Raw genomic sequence first — 24,062 nt, forward strand, 5'->3', positions numbered from 1 at the left:
GACATCACTGGTCACAAGACCTGTAAGAGAGTGGAAATCCCATCTGCAGTTATCATACATCACATAATGGGGAGGGGCAATACAGTAGTGATCCCACCCAGTTCTCATTAAGGCTGTTAACCCCTTACTAGTTTGAGATACTTACTGGTAAAGTTTTTTATTTTTTATTTTTACAAGTTTCCTTGTTTTTAAAGGGGCTTTAAATAGCCATCCAGTAAGAAGCCATAGCCGATGATGTTTCAGCTACCCATTGGCCCTAGACTTAACAGCCATGTTGTCTTCCGAGGGAGATTTAAAACCCAGTAACTTCACCAGTAAGTATCTTGGGAACCAGGTGACCCACAGAGCTAAAAATAGTGGTGTTGGGTTAAGGGGGATCCCAACGGTTAGAACCCTGTAAAGAAATGGGGGGATAAAAAAAAATTACCAGGACGGAACTGCTCTTTTAAGTACCCCATATTTAATGTTAGGCCACATCCATGCTTAGCGCAACCGCACGTGCAACATAAACAAATGGCCATGCCTCAATGAGGCCTGCCATAGAGTGCGCGTGGGCAACGGTGCGGCCGATTTTTCGCGTAACAAAATAATTTGATTATGTTGCTCGACGGCTGGGTCATGTGAGCGCTTCAGCCAATGAGGGCGAACCGCTCACGGGCACGCCTCCCCATCGCGTCTCCTCCTCCAGATCCTGAGGCCTCGGCTCTCCTCTGCAGCAGGCGTGTGCGACGCCGTGCGCGCCTTACTGTATCCGATGCCTTATATATAATTCATTCAGATTTGCTCCTGCTTCTTGCAAAAAGCAAAATATTAAGCAAAATATCACAACATAGCTGACAGTCTACTCAAACTGTTAGGCTTCTTTATATGCTGAAGGGACATAGAGGGTCAAAAACACAGAGCAAAGATGCTTAAAGCATTTAGAATGTTTAAATGCAATTGATCAGTTCAGGTCAATAATGTCTCAAGCAAAATAAAAGCCTTCAAATGTATGTGGAGAACAGATGCATCAACCATACTGTTTCTAATAGCTCCGACCAACTGAGAAGCACAGGTCATTCAGAGGCTCAATCTTCCACTGAGCCACTGTGAGCCACCTGTGCTGAAGCTGGGATATCCTTAAAACCTGACTGGTTGGCGGCCTTTGAAGACTGGAGTTGAGAACCCCTGGCTTAGCCAATCACTCAGCTGAGCTACAGCACCAACCAGTGATGGAAACATACAAACCTTCCACACAGCAAAATAAAAGAAAACTGCATAGGGACATGCTTGCCTCATCTGTGTTTTGATTACTTTAGGTTTAGGGTATAAAGATTCTCAGCATCATTATACTATGGTTCAGGGTAATTATCAGGGTTGGGACATCTTTACCATCTTAGAATATCACCCGTGACAGAGGAATAGAAGCACAGAGATCAAAGGGAATATCAAAGTCATTTCCATGTGCCAGTAGAATCAATGCAAAGTTCAATGGAACGTGATAAAATATCTCACACAACATAATTCTTATCAAAATAAAACATGAGACTGTGGAAGGGCTCAGACAAGTACAAGTTATTCCGTCCACATTCAAACCTTGCATTGATTCTTCCAAAGTGTAAACATAACATTTTGATCAATATTGTACTTATACTTCCTTACTTTTACTGGGTAAAAACATTACAATTGACTGCTAGCAGGCAACCAGATAGCTAAAGCTGCTGTTCCCATTCAGGCAAGGAGAACTATATATCCGCTTCCAATCATGTAAATGGTTTCTGTTTTAATGAACCCATACATTGGCTTCGGCAAATAATACGGGAAAAGGGCAGACGCAGGGCCAGCGCGTCCTGATCTCCCATTAGCTTCTTTGTACAACGTTTCTGAAATAATTACTTTTCCATTTCTTAATGCCTGTTTGTTTTGTAGTGGCTTACTAAGGAAATTGGTCTAAGGCAAATCTCTCTGCTGCCAGTAATATGCTACAGCTGCATTATGTGTACCATACAGTAACTCAGGACCCCCCCCCCCCCCCCCCAACAGGTCATGTTTTCAGGATATCCTTTCAGCACAAGTGGCTCAATCACCCTGCTTCAGCACAGGTGGCTCAATCAGTGGCCCAGTCTTCGATTGAGCCACCTGTGCTGAAGCTAGGATGTCTTGAGGACTGGGGTTGAGAACCCCTGCAGCCACGCTATAAACATTTTCATAAGTACCGTACATAGTATTGTGCCGGCCTGGGTCCCCGTTCCAAAGAGTTAACAACCTAGTTTTGATACCAAAGGTTCAAAAGAATAATAATTTTCCCCAAAGTCAAGGATCAGGCTGTGAACAATGGTCTCACACCCCAATGCCTGTGCTGTTACCAATAAGCCATTCCTTCTCCATACAAAGATTAGCGGAGTAAGCTTCTCCGATTCATATTCCGGCTTTCAATCAGTTGTACCGGCTCGTATTAATGTATGATGGTGCGTATAAAGCGCTTCTCTGAAAACCTACCATAAACTATGCTAAAAACGAGAGACTTTACTAGCCCTCTCTGCAAATGATTAACAGGTGTCCCAAGGAACACAAATGGTCATATGGGTTCCCTAAATGGATTGAAAAATAACTCCAAGGACGACTTTCAACAGAGATGTAAATGTCAGCATTTTGTTGCAGAATACGGTGAAGATAATTTAACAGCAGGTTTATCCATTTCCAACTTCAAAACATACAAAACAAGAGCTCTCAAGGGGAATATATTATAGCAACGTATTTATTTTTATGACATTTCAGCATTTAGATTTTTGAAAGCAGAGAGACATCCGTGTGATGGTAAAAACAAACAAACTCTTTAGAAGGCTGCTTGCCTAATTAGTAATAAATCTCAATCACTTGTGCACCTAAGTCAGTCAGTTGATTAAGTGCAAGTGGCAGTAACTAATGAAAGGGACTGCAGATTCTTCAGAAAGCAGGAGACGACAAAGAATTCCAGAAACCATTGCATTGAGGCCACTTTTACATGTCTTTGTGGTTGTTATGATCTCTGGAAGCACATTCCTTTCTGTAGATGCATTTCACATTTCAATCAGATAGCCTATCTTCCTGTAGTCTTTGTACATTCCTTTATGGGGGTTTTGGGGGGGAGGGAGGGAGGGTGTTTTGGGGGGGAGGGAGGGTGTTTTGGGGGGGAGGGAGGGGGTTTTACAGCATCAAACCCACAGAGTTCCAACAGAAAAAAAACCTGTTCGAGAACCAATTATTTTTAATCATTTAAGGGCTTTGCCAATTATTATTATAAACATTTAAGGACCTCCAATTAATAACGGATTGCCAGCATCAACAAGCCAGTGGCAATACTTCTTCAGGGGTGTAAAAGAATTTAGGCATATGCCTTTCATTTTGAAAAAGGCCCTGTGAGGTCGAAACGTCAATCCTTTGGCAATAAATAGCTTTATAGAAATCCACAGTGCCCTGCCTCCTAAATTAATTTACACCCCTTGGGATATTATGCCGAGATTCCTGGACCAGGAGCACCGGTAGATGTATTTTTTGTTTATTATATTTTTATTGGTGTGCAGCATTTTCCAAATCTAGTGTAATACTTCCTCAGGACCATATGGGGATAGAGGAAATGGAAGTGTTTGTTTTGCCATATGGGGATAGCAAGATTCAGGGGAGCAAAACCCGACCGGAGCAATATATAGTAGCATATTAAATAATATAATGGTATAAAGCAGACAGAAATACAAAAGCTCATCACATTCAATGTTCTGGGTAAGATGGACATCAGCCTTTATATATAGGATACATATAATGCGAACTCGTGCATAATTTTTCTACTTTCTCCCTGATAACAGATCCTGCAACAAGTCAGTGGTATAGATTTGGAAATCTTCTTTACAAAAGTTCCTCTTCCAAGCCCTTACAAAGTGGCAGTTATGTTACGGAGTAAAGAACGGGGTCGCCCCAACCAGAGGTATTTAGGTATATGTATGCATATTTGTATATGTATGGCTTGAAACACATTACAAACCAATCCAATGCAAGCTAGTAACAAAAGGGTTAAAACAACCTTAATGTTACAGGAATAAATTGGGTATCATGCTGCATGTGTGTCTGAAAAATCACCTCAATCAAAAACAAAACAAAACCGACAATAAAAAAGCAGTAAGTGCGAAGAGCTACAGAAGAAACATAACTAATAGAATGACAAGACTGAAACCTACGTGGAACACTGTTTTACATGATAGGCATGTGTGTGCAAATTAACCACTGACGGAGACCATGCCAGAGAAATCTGATTATCTGGGGGGGAGGGAGGGGGGTTATTTCCCTTTTAGGGTTTCTTTACACATCTGAATTGTAAAGTGTTTTATGAACTGGAAAAGAGGTAACTAGAGTTAGCCGATTGGACGTGGGAGTGAAGAGAAACGCTAGTATCGGAGAGAAAGAGAAAATAGGACCAGGGCATAAAAGGAAACGTTTCCAACGCATACATTATTCTTCTCAACAGTCGCACAAATCTAAAACTAATATTTGCACATGAAAATGTTTTCATAGCCTTGTTTCTGCAGTTTTAAAGTGAAATAACTCACTGGTTAAACAGACCTTTCCAGCACTGTGCTGTCTGCAGAGAAAATGGGAAAATTAAGTAATTTTAAAGTCCTTAATGGACCCAGTTCTGCTGGGGGCTAAATTGGCACATTGCCTCTAACCCTTTCAATGCCAGAAGGGCCAAAAACACAGCTAAGGCTATCTGAAAAAAGTGGGTGAACAAATGAACAAAGCCTATTTGGGTGTCATTCGATGCAACACTTTACATTTCTACATCCCTCCCCCCAAGATTGACTCCTCTACATCCCCTTCCCCCCCCCCAGCATTCGCTCTTCTACATCCCCCCAACCCAGCATTCGCTCTTCTATATTCCCCCCCCAAGCATCCGTCCATCTACATCCCTCCCCCCAGCATTCGCCCTCTACATTCCTCCCCCCCCAGCATTCGCTCTTCTATATCCCTCCCCCTAGTATTCGTCCATCTACATCCCTCCCCCCCAGCATTCATCCATCTACATCCTTCCCCCCCGCATTCGCTCCTCAGCATCCATCCGTCCCACCCAGCATCCGCCCATCTACATCCTCCCCCCAACATTCACTCCTCTACATCCCACCCTGGGTCAGCCCAGCATTTGACCATCTACATCCCTTCCCACCCAGCATTTACTCCTTTCATCCCACCCTCAACATTCGCCCATCTACAACCTGCCCCCGACAGCATTCGCCCTTCTAGATCCTCCCCCCCCAACATTCGCTCCTCTACAGCCCTCCCCCAGCATTCACCCATCTACATCCCTCCTCCCCAGCATTCTCTTCTGTACATCCCTCCCCCCCAGCATTCGCTCCTGTACAGCCTCCCCTCCAGAATTCGCTCCTCTACATCCTCCTCCCCCCAGCATTCGCTCCTCCACATCCCTCCCAGCATTCACTCCTCTACATCCCTCCCCCCAGCATTCGTTCCTCTACATCCCTCCCAGCATTCACTCCTCTACCCCCCCCCCTCCCCAGCATTCGCTCCCCAGCATCCCTCCCCCCTAGCATTCACCCATCTACATCTCTCCCCTCCAACATTCATCCTTCCCCCCCAGCATTCGCCCATCTACATCCTCCCCCCAACAATCACTCCTATACATCCCACCCATTTGACCATCTACAATCTCCCCCACACAACACTCGCTCCTCTACTGTACATCCCCTTCTCCCAGCATTCGCTCCTCTGCATCCTCCCCCCCAGCATTCGCTCCTCTGCATCCTCCCCCCCAGCATTCGCTCCTCTGCATCCTCCCCCCAGCATTCCCTCCTCTGCACCCTCCCCCCCAGCATTCCCTCCTCTACATCCCTCCCCCACAGCATTCGTCCATCAACATCCTCCCCCCCCCCCAGCATTCTCCATCTACATCCCTCCAACATTCGCTCCTCTACAGCCCTCCCCCCAGCATTCATCCATCTGCATCCCTCCTCCCCAGCATTCTCTTCTCTACATCCCTCCACCCAGCATTCACTCCTCTACAGCCTCCCCCCCAGCATTCGCTCCTCCACATCCCCCCCAGCATGCATTCCTCTAAATCCCTCCCCCCCAGCATGCATTCCTCTACATCCCTCCCCCCAGCATTCGTTCCTCTACATCCCTCCCTAGCATTCGCTCCTCAGCATCCCTCCCCCTAGCATTCGCCCACCTACATCCTCCCCCCAACAATCACTCCTATACATCCCACCCATTTGACCATCTACAACCTCCCCCACACAACATTCGCCCATCTACATCCCTCCTCCCCAGCATTCGCTCCTCTACTGTACATCCCCTTCTCCCAGCATTCGCTCCTCTACATCCCTCCCCCCCCAGCATTTGCTCCTCTACATCCCCCCCACCAGCATTCGTTCCTCTGCATCCTCCCCCCCAGCATTCGCTCCTCTGCATCCTCCTCCCCAGCATTCACTCCTCTACATCCCCCCCCCCCCCCCAGCATTCGCTCCTCTGCATCCCTCCCCCCCAGCATTCGCTCCTCTGCATCCTCCCCGACAGCATTCGCTCCTCTGCATCCTCCCCCCCAGCATTCGCTCCTCTACATCCTCCCCCCCAGCATTCGCTCCTCTGCATCCTCCCCCCCAGCATTCGCTCCTCTACATCCCTCCCCCCCAGCATTCGCTCCTCTGCATCCCTCCCCCCCAGCATTCGCTCCTCTGCATCCCTCCCCCCCAGCATTCGCTCCTCTGCATCCTCCCCCCCAGCATTCGCTCCTCTGCATCCTCCCCCCCCCCCCCCCCAGCATTCGCTCCTCTACATCCTCCCCCCCCAGCATTCCCCATCTACATCCCTCCCCCCCAGCATTCGCTCCTCTACATCCTCCCCTCCAGCATTCGCTCCTCTGCATCCTCCCCCCCAGCATTCGCTCCTCTGCATCCTCCCCCCCAGCATTCGCTCCTCTACATCCCTCCCCCCCCAGCATTCGCTCCTCTACATCCCTCCCCCCCCCAGCATTCACTCCTCTGCATCCTCCCCCCAGCATTCGCTCCTCTGTATCCTCTCCCCCCGGCATTCGCTCCCCTACATCCTCCTCCCCAGCATTCGCTCCTCTACATTCCTCTCCCCCCCAGCATTCGCTCCTCAGCATCCCTCCTCCCCAACATTCACCCATCGACATCCTCCCCCCAACATTGACTCCTCTACATCCCACCCGTCAGCCCAGCATTCGTCCATTTACATCCTCCCCCCCCAGCATTCTTCAAATACATCCCTCCCCCCAGCATTCTCCAAATACATCCCTCCCCCCCAGCATTTGTCCATCTACATCCCTTCCCACCCAGCATTTACTCTTTTCATCCCACCCACAGCATTCGCCCATCTACAACCTCCCCCCCAGCATTTGCTCCTCTACATCCTCCCCTCCAGCATTCGCTCCTCTGCATCCTCCCCCCCAGCATTCGCTCCTCTGCATCCTCCCCCCCAACATTCGCTCCTCTACATCCCTCCCCCCCCCAGCATTCGCTCCTCTACATCCCTCCCCCCCCAGCATTCACTCCTCTGCATCCTCCCCCCAGCATTCGCTCCTCTGTATCCTCTCCCCCCGGCATTCGCTCCCCTACATCCTCCTCCCCAGCATTCGCTCCTCTACATTCCTCTCCCCCCCAGCATTCGCTCCTCAGCATCCCTCCTCCCCAACATTCACCCATCGACATCCTCCCCCCAACATTGACTCCTCTACATCCCACCCGTCAGCCCAGCATTCGTCCATCTACATCCTCCCCCCCCCCAGCATTCTCCAAATACATCCCTCCCCCCCAGCATTTGTCCATCTACATCCCTTCCCACCCAGCATTTACTCTTTTCATCCCACCCACAGCATTCGCCCATCTACAACCTCTCCCCCCCCACAGCATTCGCCCATCTACATCCTCCCCCCCACAGCATTCGCCCATCTACAACCTCCCCCCACAGCATTCGCCCATCTACAACCTCCCCCCCCACAGCATTCGCCCATCTACATCCTCCCCCCCACAGCATTCGCCCATCTACAACCTCCCCCCACAGCATTCGCCCATCTACAACCTCCCCCCACAGCATTCGCCCATCTACAACCTCCCCCCACAGCATTCGCCCATCTACATCCTCCCCCCCACAGCATTCGCCCATCTACATCCTCCCCCCCACAGCATTCGCCCATCTACATCCTCCCCCCCACAGCATTCGCCCTTCTACATCCTCCCCCCACAGCATTCGCCCATCTACAACCCTCCCCCCACAGCATTCGCCCATCTACATCCTCCCCCCCACAGCATTCGCCCATCTACATTCTCCCCCCCACAGCATTCGCCCATCTACAACCTCCCCCCACAGCATTCGCCCATCTACATCCTCCCCCCACAGCATTAGCCCATCTACAACCTCCCCCCACAGCATTCGCCCATCTACATCCTCCCCCCCACAGCATTCGCCCTTCTACATCCTCACCCCCACAGCATTCGCCCATCTACAACCTCCCCCCACAGCATTCACCCTTCTACATCCTCCCACCCACAGCATTCGCCCATCTACATCCTCCCCCCCACAGCATTCGCCCTTCTACATCCTCCCCTCCAGAGCATTCGCCCATCTACATCCTCCCCCCCACAGCATTCGCCCATCTACATCCTCCCCCCACAGCATTCGCCCCTCTACATCCTCCCCCCCACAGCATTCGCCCTTCTACATCCTCCGCCCCAGCATTCGCCCATCTACATCCTCCCCCCCACAGCATTCGCCCATCTACATCCTCCCCCCACAGCATTCGCCCATCTACATCCTCCCCCCCACAGCATTCGCCCATCTACATCCTCCCCCCCACAGCATTCGCCCATCTACATACTCCCCCCACAGCATTCGCCCATCTACATCCTCCCCCCACAGCATTCGCCCTTCTACATCCTCCGCCCCAGCATTCGCCCATCTACATCCTCCGCCACAGCATTCGCCCATCTACATCCTCCGCCACAGCATTCGCCCATCTACATCCTCCCCCCACAGCATTCTCCAAATAAATCCCTCCCCCCAACATTCGCTCCTCTACATCCCTCCTCCCAGCATTCATCCATCTACATCCCTCCTCCCCAGCATTCATCAATTTACATCCCTCCACCCCCACCAGTCTTCTCTACATCCCTCCACCCCCAGCATTCGCTCCTCTACAGCCTCCCCCCCAGAATTCGCTCCTCCACATCCCTCCCCCCCAGCATTCGTTCCTCTACATCCCTCCCAGCATTCACTCCTCTATCCCCCCCCACCTCCCCAGCATTCGCTCCTCAGCATCCCTCTCCCCTAGCATTCACCCATCTACATCTCTCTCCCAACATTCGCCCATCAACATCCATCCGTCCCCCCCAGCATTCGCCCATCTACATCCTCCCCCCAACAATTACTCCTATACATCCCACCCATTTGACCATCTACAACCTCCCCCACACAACATTCACCCATCTACATGAGGAGTGGTAGGTGAAGGGTGGTGACTGCAGACTGCTACACCTGGGACCTTAAACTTTGTCTTCTATTTTCACTGACAGTCATTTGCATCCCACGTTGTACCCACTCTGTCCCCCTCAGCGCTCAATTTGTCTTTGCTAGGTCTCTCCCAGTAAAACAGAAGACCGGTATTTTGTCATTTCTACAGCATAACAAATATTTACTACATTAAATTTGCGGCATACTGAAAGGTATCCCAACATTGAACTAAGTCCATATGGGCTATTAGTAGAATTACTCATGTGGAGTAAGAATTTATTTATTTTTTTAAACTTGGAATAAAATGTCCGTGAGATGAAAAAAAAAAAAAACTACTCCATGAAAATGTTACCATGGCAGATAACATTTAGTTTTAGAGTAACTTTTCATATGCGTGTCCACCTTAGGTGGTTTTGCAGGGTTTAATAACTAAGCATGTGTAGGCCTTCCATGCATTTGGTAACTGCCTAAATAATTTGACTTCTAAATCAAGCTCAGTAATTTAACACATATGATGGCAGAATTTTGCATAACTTGGAGCGTAAATGAGGCAACTAAAAATATATATATATATATGTGTATACATGGTGAAAAATGCTCCATGGGAGCAATTTGTGCGACTTGCAAAAAACACTTCTAGTACAGTAATTTAACAAGCATTTTCTCACATTATCCAAGACCAATTATACCGTTATGGTTTTTTACCCCTTCACTTCTGGAGGACTTGTTACCAAGTTGCCATATCCTTGATTACTCGCTTTATCTCCATAGGTTCCAGGCAGCATTATTAGAGTGTAAGCTCTTGTGGGAGGAGATTACTTTTGCTTGTACATGCTGCATGCAGCGTCACTACTGGCAAAATAAATGAGCAGTTTAACTCTAAAGGAAATCATATTTCTTAAGCACTGCTAGAGGTATCTGTATGCAAGAGAGGTTTTAGGGACAATACGCAGTGGATGGGGCAAGGTGTAGGAACTTTTAGCTTGGTCTAGATTGTACTGAACTTTCAACACCGAAGACCTAAACCATAGTCCTACTGGGGAATATGGGACTAAAGAAAGAGTATACAAGATGTGTGTCTCTCAGCACAGATCTCTTCAGATGTGTTTCAACTAACCCAGGGGTGGCCAACTCCAGTCCTCAAGGGACACCATCAGGTCTTCAGGATATCCCTGTTTCAGCACAGGTGGCTCAGTCAACAACTGAACCACTGATTGAGCCACCTGTGCTGAAGTGGCGATATCCTGAAAGCCTGACCTGCTTGAGGTCTGGAGTTAGCCACCCCTGAACATACCCATCATGGAACAATGCACCAGGTTGTTTATTACAAATGAATGTTAAAGGAGCATATATGTATATATATATATACACACACACACACACACACACACACACACACACACAGTTATAAAATATACAGGCAGTCCTCGGTTAGCCAACGGAATCCGCTCTGGAAGCAGCGCTGTATAGTGAAACCGTTGTAAAGTGAGTCCCATGTTAATCAGTGGCAGTGAGCGTTGGATAACGCATTCAGGCGTCTGATACCGCATTCCGGCGTCAGAAAACGCCCCACAGGGTTGCATTGTAAAGCGTTGGATATGCCATTCTGTGTCAAGTGAAATGTTGGATAGCAAGGACTACCTGTAAAACAGTTGTGTGTGACCTAAAACTGCCCATTACAGGATAAATGATACATGGCGCAATTAAGCAGGGTTTATCATGTATGTTTTACGCACGTAAAGAAGAGATCAGAACACAGAATTCCAATAGAATGTGGTCAGGACTTGTAATAAATGGGAAAGCAAGTTCATTATTTCCCACTGCCAGCCCCCACAGACACTGGGCTCCAGGGAAATACACTCTTCCCGCTCTCTTATAAAGTTTGATCTTGAAGGCGTCTTTGAACCAAGTCTGACAGAGGGGGAAAATGCTAGGATTGTGCACCAATACCTGAACATAGAAGCTGCATGATATGAACTGTTTTCATTAGCTTAGCAATCAATGCTGTGTTCTGGCCATTTAAACATGTTTCATAAAACAACAGTTCGATTCAAGTCACAGACTTTGCAAAGTTTTATATTTTAGGAATTGAATCTTTTCCAGTCGTATTATTAGCTATAAGGGTGCAGTCACAGTAACATGCATATGTAGGCAAAAACGTATCGTTAGTTGCACTCTGTAATAAATATAATATAGTCACAAGAACATTAAACATTTTCCTTTATTTTTTTATAAAGAAAGCACAACTTTTGGGGGTTGCAGCCCCTTCAGCAAGTTGGGCTATCACTGCCCCTGACAAAGGAGCTGCAACCCCTGAATATGAATTTTTAAAAAAATGAGAGGAGAGAGGGAGAGATTATAGATATAGATAAATACAGTACATACATATACACAACTAGAGAGAAAGTATCCCATAATAGCACTCTGGTATACCAAAACATTCAAATTTATTATTATCACAACATCACATACATTTTTTAAACAGTCACCATGTACCCTCACATCACAAAAATATCTGAGTTGACTAATACATAAGGTAATCCTTTAAACTGAAAAAAAGGTGAATAAGATGTTTAAATCCCTAATATATCATAACCAGAGGGAATAAGGCATGTAATCAGCCTTATACCTCCAAGACCGGCCAGTCTAACAAAGTTAATGATGGAATAAGACAAACCCAAAATGTGCAGTAGGCATGAAAGATATCAAGGGAACAAACAAACAATGGGGGAGCATGGGATTAGAAAGACATATACAATAATAATGGTGATGAATATTGACAGTAGTTCCAAAGGTGGGGGGCGGGTTGTAAATATAATAATACTTACACGGCCATGTTCTATCAAAGATATTTTCCATGTTATCTGGGACTATTCTATCATACATACCCATGTGGTATGAAGGGACTATCTGATCTGTGTGACTTCCAGTCATGTTCACATGCTATTTTTGCTGCTTTTCTGCTGCTTCAGCATAACAAATATATTTTTCTCATGAGTGTAGTTATTATTCCTTATCAATTTTTTCTGTGGTTGATATCTTTCATGCCTACTGCACACTGTGGGTTTGTTTTATTCCATCATTAGCTTTGTTAGACTGGCCGGTCTTGGAGGTATAAGGCTGGTTACAGGCGGTTCTCGGTTATCTTCCAGAATCCGTTCTGGAAGTAGCGTTGGATGGTGAAACCGTTGTAAAGTGAGTCCCATGTTAATTGGTGGCGGTGAGCGTTAGATAACGCATTCAGGCGTTGGATAACGCATTCTGGCCCTTAGGGTTGCATTGTAAAGCGTTGGATATGCCCTTTGTTGTAAAGTGAAACGTTGGATAACGTGGACTACCTCTATATGCTTTAATCCCTCTGGTTATGATATATTAGGGATTTAAACATCTTACTCGCCTTTTTTTCAGTTTGAAGGCTTACCTTATGTAGTAGATTCAACTCAGATATTTTTGTGAAGAGAGGGTACTTGACTGTTTAAAAAATGCATGTGATGATGTGATATTAAATGTGATTATTTTGGTATACCAGAGTGCTACTGTGGGATACTTTCTCTCTAGTTGTTTATATTATTTTGTCCCAAGCACCGTCAGTAGCTTGATATTTATAGTTTACATCAGGCCTGTCCAACTCCAGTCCTCGAGGGTCGCAAACAGGCCAGTTTTTCAGGATATCCCTTCTTCAGCACAGCTGTCTCAATTAGTGGCTCAGTATGACTTAGCCACTAATTGAGCCAGCTGTGCTGAAGTAGGGATATCCTGAAAACCTAGCCTGTTTGCGGCCCTCGAGGACTGGAGTTGGACAGGCCTGATTTACATTGACTGATTTTGGTACCACCTTATTATTGGGTCTGATGCAGGCATTCTTTCGTTGTGTGTGTGTGTGTGTGTGTGTGTGTGTGTGTGTGTGTGTGTGTGTATGTGTGTGTATATACACACACACACATACTGTACATACATACATACAGACCTATACATATAAACACATGCACACATCAGTATGTATGTAATAAAGTGAATAATGCAAAGTCAGGATATCTTCACTACAACTTGATGCAGGTTACAAGTATTATCCTATACTTAAGAGCTTTTCAAAAAAGAGAAACTCCAGTTGTTACAAATCGAACCAAAAAACTCAAACATTTTAAAACAGGAGATGGGGTGAACAAAAGTGTTATGTCTACCGTACCACTTGGGAACAGGATCATGGGGCCTTTTTACACACATCAGCTAAACAATACAGGTACAGCTCAACCCCCTTATAACGCTGTGCTTGGGGTCCAAAGAATCACATTGCGCTATAAGCAGATTGCGTTATAAATAATGTACAATTGAATGCATTGTACAATAACGTATTTAAGATACCAATAATTCAGAAATATGAAAATTGGGAGCCACGCTTGCATCGCGTTATAAGTGGATTCGCGTTGTAACGGATCGCGTTATAACGGGGTTGAGCTGTACATGTCAATATTATCGTGGGCCAAGCATCTGCTTGTAGAGAGATTAGATGACAAAAAGAAAACGTTAAGCGTGGCAACTATTACCATTTAACAAACTGTGCTTATCCAGAGATATGGAACCTAGGAATTTCATCCCACTGCATGGGAATGTGCTCACAAGGGATTTTTTTCATTTGCTGTATACTGCGTTCTCATTAACCCAAATCACTGCTGAAGAGTGGCTAGACCAGTGGTGGCCAACTCTAGTCCTCAAGGGCCACCAACTGACCAGGTATTAAGGATATCACAGCTTCAGCACAGGTGGCTCAATCAAAGACTGGGCCACTGATTGAGCCAACTGTGATGAAGCAGGGGTATCCTGAAACCTGACCTGTTGGTGGCCCTTGAGGACTAGCTGGCCGCCCCTGGGCTAGACTGTTGCTTTGGAAGCCGTTGCTTTAGTCATCATTTAATAAGTTAAAATCAGGCTTGTATTTGCTATTGCTTATCTTATACTATATTAGTGAAAGCACTGTATGTTTGCCTGCCTGCCTGCATGCATGCCTGCCTGCTGGATGTCCGGTGTCCCTAGGGGAAATCTCATTGGTCCCTTGGGCCGCCCCCGCACACCTCTCATTGGCCTGAGGCGGAGTGACGGCCCAAAGGACACACAGGGACAAAAACACACACACAGGGATATACACACACACACGGACACACGGACACACGGACACACGGACACACGGACACACGGACACACGGACACACGGACACACGGACACACACACACACAGTAGGGGGGGGGGGGTGTACATTAGCAGCATGTATAACCCGGGGGGGGGGGGGCCCTCACATACCCGCCGGAGCCTCCGCCTCTTCCTCCCCGAAATCAGCCTCCACCCCCCCCCGGCGCCGCTACAGTCAGCGGAGGAGCGAGTGCCCGGGACACAGCGGGGGAGCGGCCACAACAAGCTGCCTCCCGCCTCAGTTCCACGTGGGAGCGGCCGGACGGGTGAGTGAGCGGCCTTCACCTCCCCTCACCCCCTTCAAATCACCTCCCCCCCCCTCTCACCCCCCTTCAAATCACCTCCCCACACCCCCTTCACCTCCCCACACCCCCCTTCACCTCCCCACACCCCCCTTCACCTCCCCACACCCCCCCACACCCCCCTTCACCTCCCCTCACCCACCCTCACCTCCCCTCACTCCACTTCCCTTCCCTTCCACCTCCCCTTCACACCCCCCCCCACCTCCCCTTCACCCCCCCCCCCACCTCCCCTTCACCCCCCCCCCCCACCTCCCCTTCACCCCCCCCCCCCACCTCCCCTTCACCCCCCCCCCACCTCCCCTTCACCCCCCCCCCCACCTCCCCTTCACCCCCCCCCCCCACCTCCCTTCACCCCCCCCCCCCACCTCCCCTTCACCCCCCCCCCCCCACCTCCCCTTCACCCCCCCCCCCCCCACCTCCCCTTCACCCCCCCCCCCCCCCCACCTCCCCTTCACCCCCCCCCCCCCCCCCCCCCCACTCCCCTTCACCCCCCCCCCCCCCCCCACCTCCCTTCACCCCCCCCCCCCCCCCCACCTCCCCTTCACCCCCCCCCCCCACCTCCCCTTCACCCCCCCCCCACCTCCCCTTCACCCCCCCCCCCACCTCCCCTTCACCCCCCCCCCCCACCTCCCCTTCACCCCCCCCCCCCCACCTCCCCTTCACCCCCCCCCCCCCACCTCCCCTTCACCCCCCCCCCACCTCCCCTTCACCCCCCCCCCCCACCTCCCCTTCACCCCCCCCCCCCACCTCCCCTTCACCCCCCCCCCCCACCTCCCCTTCACCCCCCCCCCACCTCCCCTTCACCCCCCCCCCCCACCTCCCCTTCACCCCCCCCCCACCTCCCCTTCACCCCCCCCCCCACCTCCCCTTCACACCCCCCCCCACCTCCCCTTCACACCCCCCCCCCACCTCCCCTTCACACCCCCCCCCCCACCTCCCCTTCACACCCCCCCCCACCTCCCCTTCACACCCCCCCCCACCTCCCCTTCACACCCCCCCCCCACCTCCCCTTCACACCCCCCCCCACCTCCCCTTCACACCCCCCCCCACCTCCCCTTCACACCCCCCTTCACCTCCCCTTCACACCCCCCTTCACCCCCCTTCACCCCCCTTCACCCCCCTTCACTCCCCCCCACCTCCCCTTCACCCCCCCCCACCTCCCCTTCACCCCCCCCCCCACCTCCCCTTCACCTCCCCCCCCACCTCCCCTTTACCTCCCCCCCACCCCCCCCTTCACCTCCCCTTCACCCCCCCCCACCTCCCCTTCACCCCCCCCCACCTCCCCTTCACCTCCCCTCCACCCCCCCCTTCACCTCCCCTTCACCCCCCCCCCACCTCCCCTTCACCCCCCCCCACCTCCCCTTCACCCCCCCCCCACCTCCCCTTCACCCCCCCCCCACCTCCCCTTCACCCCCCCCCCCACCTCCCCTTCACCCCCCCCCCCACCTCCCTTCACCCCCCCCCCACCTCCCCTTCACCCCCCCCCCACCTCCCCTTCACCCCCCCCCACCTCCCCTTCACCCCTCCCCCCCCCACCTCCCCTTCACCCCCCCCCACCTCCCTTCACCCCCCACCCCCTTCACCTCCCCTTCACCCCCCCCTCACCTCCCCTTCACCCCCCCCCCCCAGCTCCCCTTCACCCCCCTTCACCTCCCCTTCACCCCCTTCACCTCCCTTCACCCCCCCCCACCTCCCCCTTCACCTCCCCTTCACCTCCCCTTCACCTCCCCTCACCTCCCCTTCACCTCCCTCCACCCCCCTTCACCCCCCCTTCACCTCCCCTCCACCCCCCCCCCTTCACCTCCCCTCCACCCCCCCCTTCACCTCCCCTCCACCCCCCCTTCACCTCCCCCCCTTCACCTCCCCTTCACCTCCCTCCACCCCCCCTTCACCTCCCCTCCACCCCCACCTTCACCTTCCCTTCACTCCCCCCTTACAACCTCTCACACCTCCACCCCCCTTTCCCACCTCCCCCACCCCCCTTCCCAACTCCCCACCACCTCCCCCCCCCTTCCCACCACCTCCCCCCACCCCCCCCCCTTCCCACCACCTCCCCCCACCCCCCCCCTTCCCCACCACCTCCCCCCCCCCTTACCACCACCTCCCCCCCCTTCCCACCACCTCCCCCCCCTTCCCCACCACCTCCCCGCACCCCCCCCTTCCCACCACCTCCCCCCCCTTCCCACCACCTCCCCCGCACCCCCCCCCCTTTCCCACCACCTCCCCCCCACCCCCCCCCCCTTCCCACCACCTCCCCCCCACCCCCCCCTTCCCACCACCTCCCCCCCACCTCCCCTTCCCCCCACCCCCCTCCTTCCCACCACCTCCCTCCCCCCCCACCCCCCCCCTTCCCTGAGGCGGAGTCACGGGCCAAAGGACACACAGGGACACAGACACACACACACACACGTACACACACACGCACGTAGACACACACGCACGTACACGTAGACACACACACATGTACACGTAGACACGCACACACACATGTACACGTAGACACGTACACACACACACAACACGTACACACACACACATGTACACGTAGACCACGTACACACACACACATGTACACGTATACTCACACACATGTACACGTACACACACACATGGAGACATACACACACACACATGGAGACATACAAACACATACGTGGAGACATACACACACACACATGTACACATACACACACACACGTATACACTCACACACGTATACACACAGGTATACATACACATAATGTATACACACACACACATGTATACACACACATGTATACACACACACACATGTATACACACACACATGTATACACACACACACACATGTATACACACACACACACACGTGTATACACACACGTGTATACACACACGTGTATACACACACACACATGTGTATACACACACACGTGTATACACACACACATGTGTACACACACACACACGTGTACACACACACACGTGTACACACACACACACATGTACACACACACACACACATGTACACACACACACACATGTACACACACACACACACATGTACACACACACACACACGTGTACACACACACACATGTGTACACACACACACGTGTACACACACACACGTGTACACACACACACACACGTGTACACACACACGTGTACACACACACACACATGTGTACACACACACACACGTGTACACACACACACACACACGTGTACACACACACACACACATGTGTACACACACACACATGTGTACACACACACACGTGTACACACACACACACGTGTACACACACACACATGTGTACACACACACACGTGTACACACACACACATGTGTACACACACACATGTGTACACACACACATGTGTACACACACACGTGTACACACACACATGTGTATACACACACATGTGTATACACACACATGTGTATACACACACATGTGTATACACACACATGTGTATACACACACACATGTGTATACACACACAAACATGTGTACACACACACACACACACACACACACACACACACTTATACACACACACACACATACAATGTATACACACAAACATGTATACACACACACAAACATGTATACACGTGTATACACACATGTGTATACACACACACGTATACACACACACAATATATACATACACACAATGTATACACACACACGTGTATACACACACACACGTGTATACACACACACGTGTATACACACACACGTGTATACACACACGTGTATACACACACACACGTGTATACACACACACACGTGTATACACACACACACGTGTATACACACACACACGTGTATACACACACACACGTGTATACACACACGTGTATACACATACACATACACACACACGTGTATACACACACACACCCCAGCACCACCACATCAGCACACCGGTATCCCATGCCCCCCCAGCACACTGGCATTCTCGGCTCCCCACCATTCCCAGCCCCCATCAACACCATCAGCACCCACACATCGCCACCTTTGCACCTCCCCCATCGGCACACCCACATCCGCACCCCCACATCAGCACCAAACCCTCCCAAATCAGCACACCAATACAATCACCATCAGTACAGCCACAGCAGCACTACCACCGCACATGGGCCGCGTGGACCACTCCCCACCCAAATGCCACACCCACACCACAAACATCCCGGGCAACGCCGGGGCTCTCAGCTAGTTTCAACTAAAACATGGCTACAAACGGGTAGTTAAATACACACTGCAGATTTGAAGGTTTTCTGAGACGCACGTTTAGCAGCTTCAGATACAGAGCACAGAAATCCCTGCATGACTAACACAAGCTAAATGCATTGCCAAGGACTTTCCATTTAAGTTGGAGACGAGGAGGACCCCTTGGAATCTAAGCAAACACCACGTTCTTTCTGAAAAGAAATTAAAAAAAATGGGGGGGTGGGGGGGAAAGTAAAGGCTTATCCAAGAGAAGCACATTTCATTTAACAGGGCACAACGACTATACCCAGCTTCGGCAATGTGAAGAGCTCCCTAAAATAAATTCAGATTCAGCAAGTTTATTGTGCTGATTCTACCTTTCTCTGTCTTCTGCTGTCCGCCGGGCGATGAAAACCTGTATACAGTGGAATTAAAAAGCAAAACGAGAAGGCATGGTGGGACTGGCGGCATCAGCAGTTTTCAAAGTGGTATGTTTTCATTTCAATAAAATAAAAATAATCTAAAGAAAACAATCTATAAATATTTAAGAGGTACATGGCAGAATAAGACGTGCTATTATTTTTTTTTTTTACTCTGATAAACCCCCTTCTAAAGCCATGCAAATGCCCCTTTTTGTCCTTTGTGCAAATCGGGGGAAAAAGGTGTCTGGTCAGTGCCACACACTGATAAAAACATTTAGTTAAAAGCAGAAAGAGATGCAGATATTTGGCTTGTAAATTGCTAACAATTCCATCAACGTCGCCTTACAAACTCTTGGGGCCTAAGCCAATGGGAAATAACATGAAATGTTGCCGTTTGTTCCCATTACAGCGAGAGATCAGGTTCTCCCTGAATACGGTGTGGATAACATCTACTTATATCCAATTAAGCAATGAAGACGTTAGGATCATTAAAGTGTGTAGCAATCATCACCAGTGTAACAAAAATAATCCCGGTTTTTAAGATGGTTTTTATTGATGAATCTGATTGATTTAAGCTGGTACAAAGCTAATGATTAGTCACTCTAACAGTCTTTATCAACAACTTTACAGGTTATGTAATATGACCGGGTTTGAGCAAGTAGTTGTAATATCCCACAGGAGAGACATTAGTCACCTCCAACAGAAAAACCCAATGTCTGCTGCCACCTTGTGGGCACTTAGCATAATATAAATTACTTGTCCCTCCTAATCTTCCATAACGAGCTCTCCACCTACTTCTTTCTGTTCTCCAGTAAGGTTGGATATCTTAAATGTTTTGATTCCTCGGATCTCACATATATGAATCAACATGCTGTTTCCGTGTCTGCTCCGGTATAAATAGTGTATAAATAGTATACACGTACACACACGTACACACACGTACACACACGTACGTACACACACGTACGTACACACACGTACGTACACACACGTACGTACACACACGTACGTACACACACGTACGTACACACACGTACGTACACACACGTACGTACACACACGTACGTACACACACGTACGTACACACACGTACGTACACACACGTACGTACACACACACACAGTTGCCCTGAAACTGGTGACCGTACTTATATAAAAAGTAATGGCATATAAAAAAACGTTTTAAAGTAATTAATCCATTACTAGATAAATTAATGCAAATATATTTTACTACGTGGGTTAGGTGATTTCTGAATGCATGCCCATTGATTCCAAAATACTTACGACTTCCACTGTATACTACATTTCATTGCCTATTAGGAGGTTTGTGGCCATATAAAATGGGTCAAATGAGATCAAACATTATGCCTTAGCATACACAGATTCTCAACTGGGAACGGGCAAGTGAGAAGTGCAACAGAAAGGTGTCATAACCCACTTGGAATGTAAGTGCGCACAGCAGCTTAGCTAGGCAGCACTGTTAAAGTGACACATATTGACAGCACAAAGTGAAAGCTACGTAAAATGTTCATGCCACTTGATGCATGCAGAACACTCAGCGTGAGGCCACGAGGGAGCCTGGGCATTGCTTATTCCTCAGTGGCTGCTTCTCTGACGTCTGCGGGTAGCATAGCAGTGAAACCGGAACTCGGGGTTAGGATTATCTGGCAGGGGAACATTTCTCCTACGTCCCATATCAGGGCAGAGAGGAAGGTCCATGTGCTAGAACACATGTCAAAAACAAGACTCTGAAAGTAGTCTACGGACAGAGGAAGATTATACTTGAAAATCAAAGTAAGTCTAAAAAGCCTGTTTGTTTTTACAACCACGCCAGGCGTGCCTAAAGTCCCATTGTCGGCCTCTAGCTGTTCTCACAATCTTGCACTAATACCCATCTAAACATCTAAATAAAATCAGCATACTTCAAGAAGAGTTAAAATAAATCGGCAGTACTATGAAAGAAGTATGAAAATATATTGCACAAAGGAAAAGCTCCTCCGTGTGGTCTTCTGATTAACTGTGCAAACATGAACTATCAGAATAGGAGGCACAATTATTACTTCCTGATAAGGTGAGAATTGTTGGTCATTGAGTTACGAGGTTTCCAATTTAGCCCTTGGTCTTACTGGCAAATAAAGCCTGAACATATGGACTTTGATGTGCCAAAATTGTCAAGCTCATAATTATCTGATTAGAGTACATATGGCGCTCTCAGCCATACTAAATCACTCCTTAACATAGAAAACGCAGGGAACTATTGAAGGTGTCAGCGTGTCTTCGCAGCATATCCCTCTTCATTAATGTTTCATATAGAGCCAAATGTGTTGTAATAAAACGGCTATTAATGCAGTTATATTTATGGGGATTTCTCCTTCGTGCAGCTGGAGCTAACCTTAAAAACCCTTTATTTTCAATCAGCATTCTGCTCAATTACTAGCATTGAAACAGAGATAATAGGCAGTGTTCATAGCTCTCTCCTTCCTCCCATCGTGGTTGTCACTGAGATGTCAGGAACACACGAGGGAAGAACAGACTGTCAAGTTCAGAAAACCTGAAACCAAGCCCCTGTGAATCTGTTGATGTTGTTTGTGTAAAAAAAGAAAACCAAAAGAGTCTCCCTGCCAAAACAAACTGTTCATGGTTCAGTAACACTTGGGGAAGATCACAACATCCCAGGGGGTCGTTCAGACTGGCACTCGTCCCTTTTAGTACAACGGAAACATACATACATAGGTGCACATTAATCACACAGTCAGTATTAATGACAACAAAGCACTTCTTTTCAAATCTCAATGACCCTATGATCCAATTGGCTCCCAAATCAGGTGGTTTAAATACCCAACTACAAATCATGAAAGACCGACAGACTAGAGCAGGGGTTATTATTATTATCATCGTTTATTTGTGGTTCTCAACTATTTGAGCAGTGGCACCCATGTAGGATTTTTAAAATCAGAACTCACTCTTACCCTCGTTTGCACGCATGCACACCCACCCTCCTTTTCACAAGCGCACATCCATCCATCCGCTTACTACGCATTCCACCTCACTCATAATCCTCGCCCTTTTACTTAACGCTCCAGTCATCACCTTCTCACACAGCACTCACCCTCTTTCTTAATCATCACCTCACACCTTCCCCCCCAACACCACAAAAAGCACTAGCCTGCCTCACCCTCCAAAACACAAAGCCCACCCCCACACGAAGCCCACCCACACCTACTCCGTCCGCACAGGCACATGCCACAGATTATCTTGCACATTTCTGAAGACAGAGTTGAAAAAATAGTTTCTGGTTAACAATATATAAAAATACTGGCTGCAAAAATAAGCTCATTGGTAAATGGTGGTACTCCTTGTAACAACCTCATACTATTTCCAATATATTGGTTGTACTTCTTAATTTGCAATTGTGAAATTGTTGAAATGAATAAAGAATAATCCTACCTGGCGAGAGCGGGATTACATTGTCCGCTGATTCTTAGAGCATGGTATTCCTGACAGACAGAACCCCGTGCGAATACACACCCACATCATTATTGTGTGTCATTAATTACCTCCATCTCAGAATTGTTGGCATGAAGCTTCTGCAACATCTCTTCAGCCTCCCGTAAGCGGCGGTGCAGTTGTGGGGAATGCTCGGACTGGGTCAGCTCATCGTCGTAGGAATCCAGAACTGCCCTCATCCCATCTCGTTCCTGATCAGATCGCAATGAGAGAGAAAAAACAGGGAAGGGGGGGTTAATGGTAAATAAGGCTGAATTGGCTTCCTCATTGTTCATACAAACTCCCAAACCATAGAGCTTTAAAAATGGCCATTTGGATTGACTGTTTTAATAGGTCTCTTATTTTGTCTGTTGTAGTTTCTAACTCTGTTTCCCTATTTCCCATAGCTACTTCCACAAGGTGGTTGTTCTACGCATCCATCAACTTTTCAGTATTTTCCCACATTTAATTTTTTGGCCTCTTAACAAAAATCTTTAAGCTTTCTCCCAGAATATGAAACCCCCCTGCGCCCTGTTGCGCCGCCAATGCCTTCATCATCAACCCTGTGATGGCAAAGGGGCCAAAGGACCGCTAAAATAAAGGTTAAGCCCGGTCCCTAGCCCCTGCCGTCCTTCCCTAGGGCTCATCTGGCCACCAGACCCCTGGGCCACCCTGTTTTTACATGCCACTTGCATTCTATGTAAAAGTATATGCTTTATTATTGGTCCAGGGAGGCGGGCCCTTGCTTCCTGCTAGTTCCGTGAGCTGAAGTCGCGCTCTCACTGGCCACCAACCCCTCTACCATGCTTTCCTATGGCAAGAGAGGAAGATTAACTCTGGAGTGCTGATCAGGCTCACTTTTTCCACTTGAATCCTGTCGTGCATGCGATCTACGCGCGGTGTGCTCCGAAGGTGTGCCGCAGACACCCGGAAGAGGTTTGGACAGCCCGTGGAAGCAGGATGTTTGAATTTGC

At 49.1% G+C, this 24,062-nt stretch overlaps 1 protein-coding gene across 3 annotated transcripts in view; it reads right to left on the reverse strand.

The window, feature by feature from the left end:
• Positions 1-24,062, reverse strand: part of MAD1L1 (mitotic arrest deficient 1 like 1) — a 482,152-nt gene that overhangs the window by 272,738 nt on the left and 185,352 nt on the right. For all 3 annotated transcript variants that reach the window (XM_075565583.1, XM_075565584.1, XM_075565586.1), the window contains exon 12: positions 23,160-23,300. In XM_075565583.1, the coding sequence (XP_075421698.1) occupies positions 23,160-23,300 (141 nt within the window). The remainder of the gene's footprint in view (positions 1-23,159; positions 23,301-24,062) is intronic.

This window comes from Ascaphus truei, chromosome 11, assembly GCF_040206685.1.
Source record: "Ascaphus truei isolate aAscTru1 chromosome 11, aAscTru1.hap1, whole genome shotgun sequence".
NCBI lineage: Eukaryota > Metazoa > Chordata > Amphibia > Anura > Ascaphidae > Ascaphus > Ascaphus truei.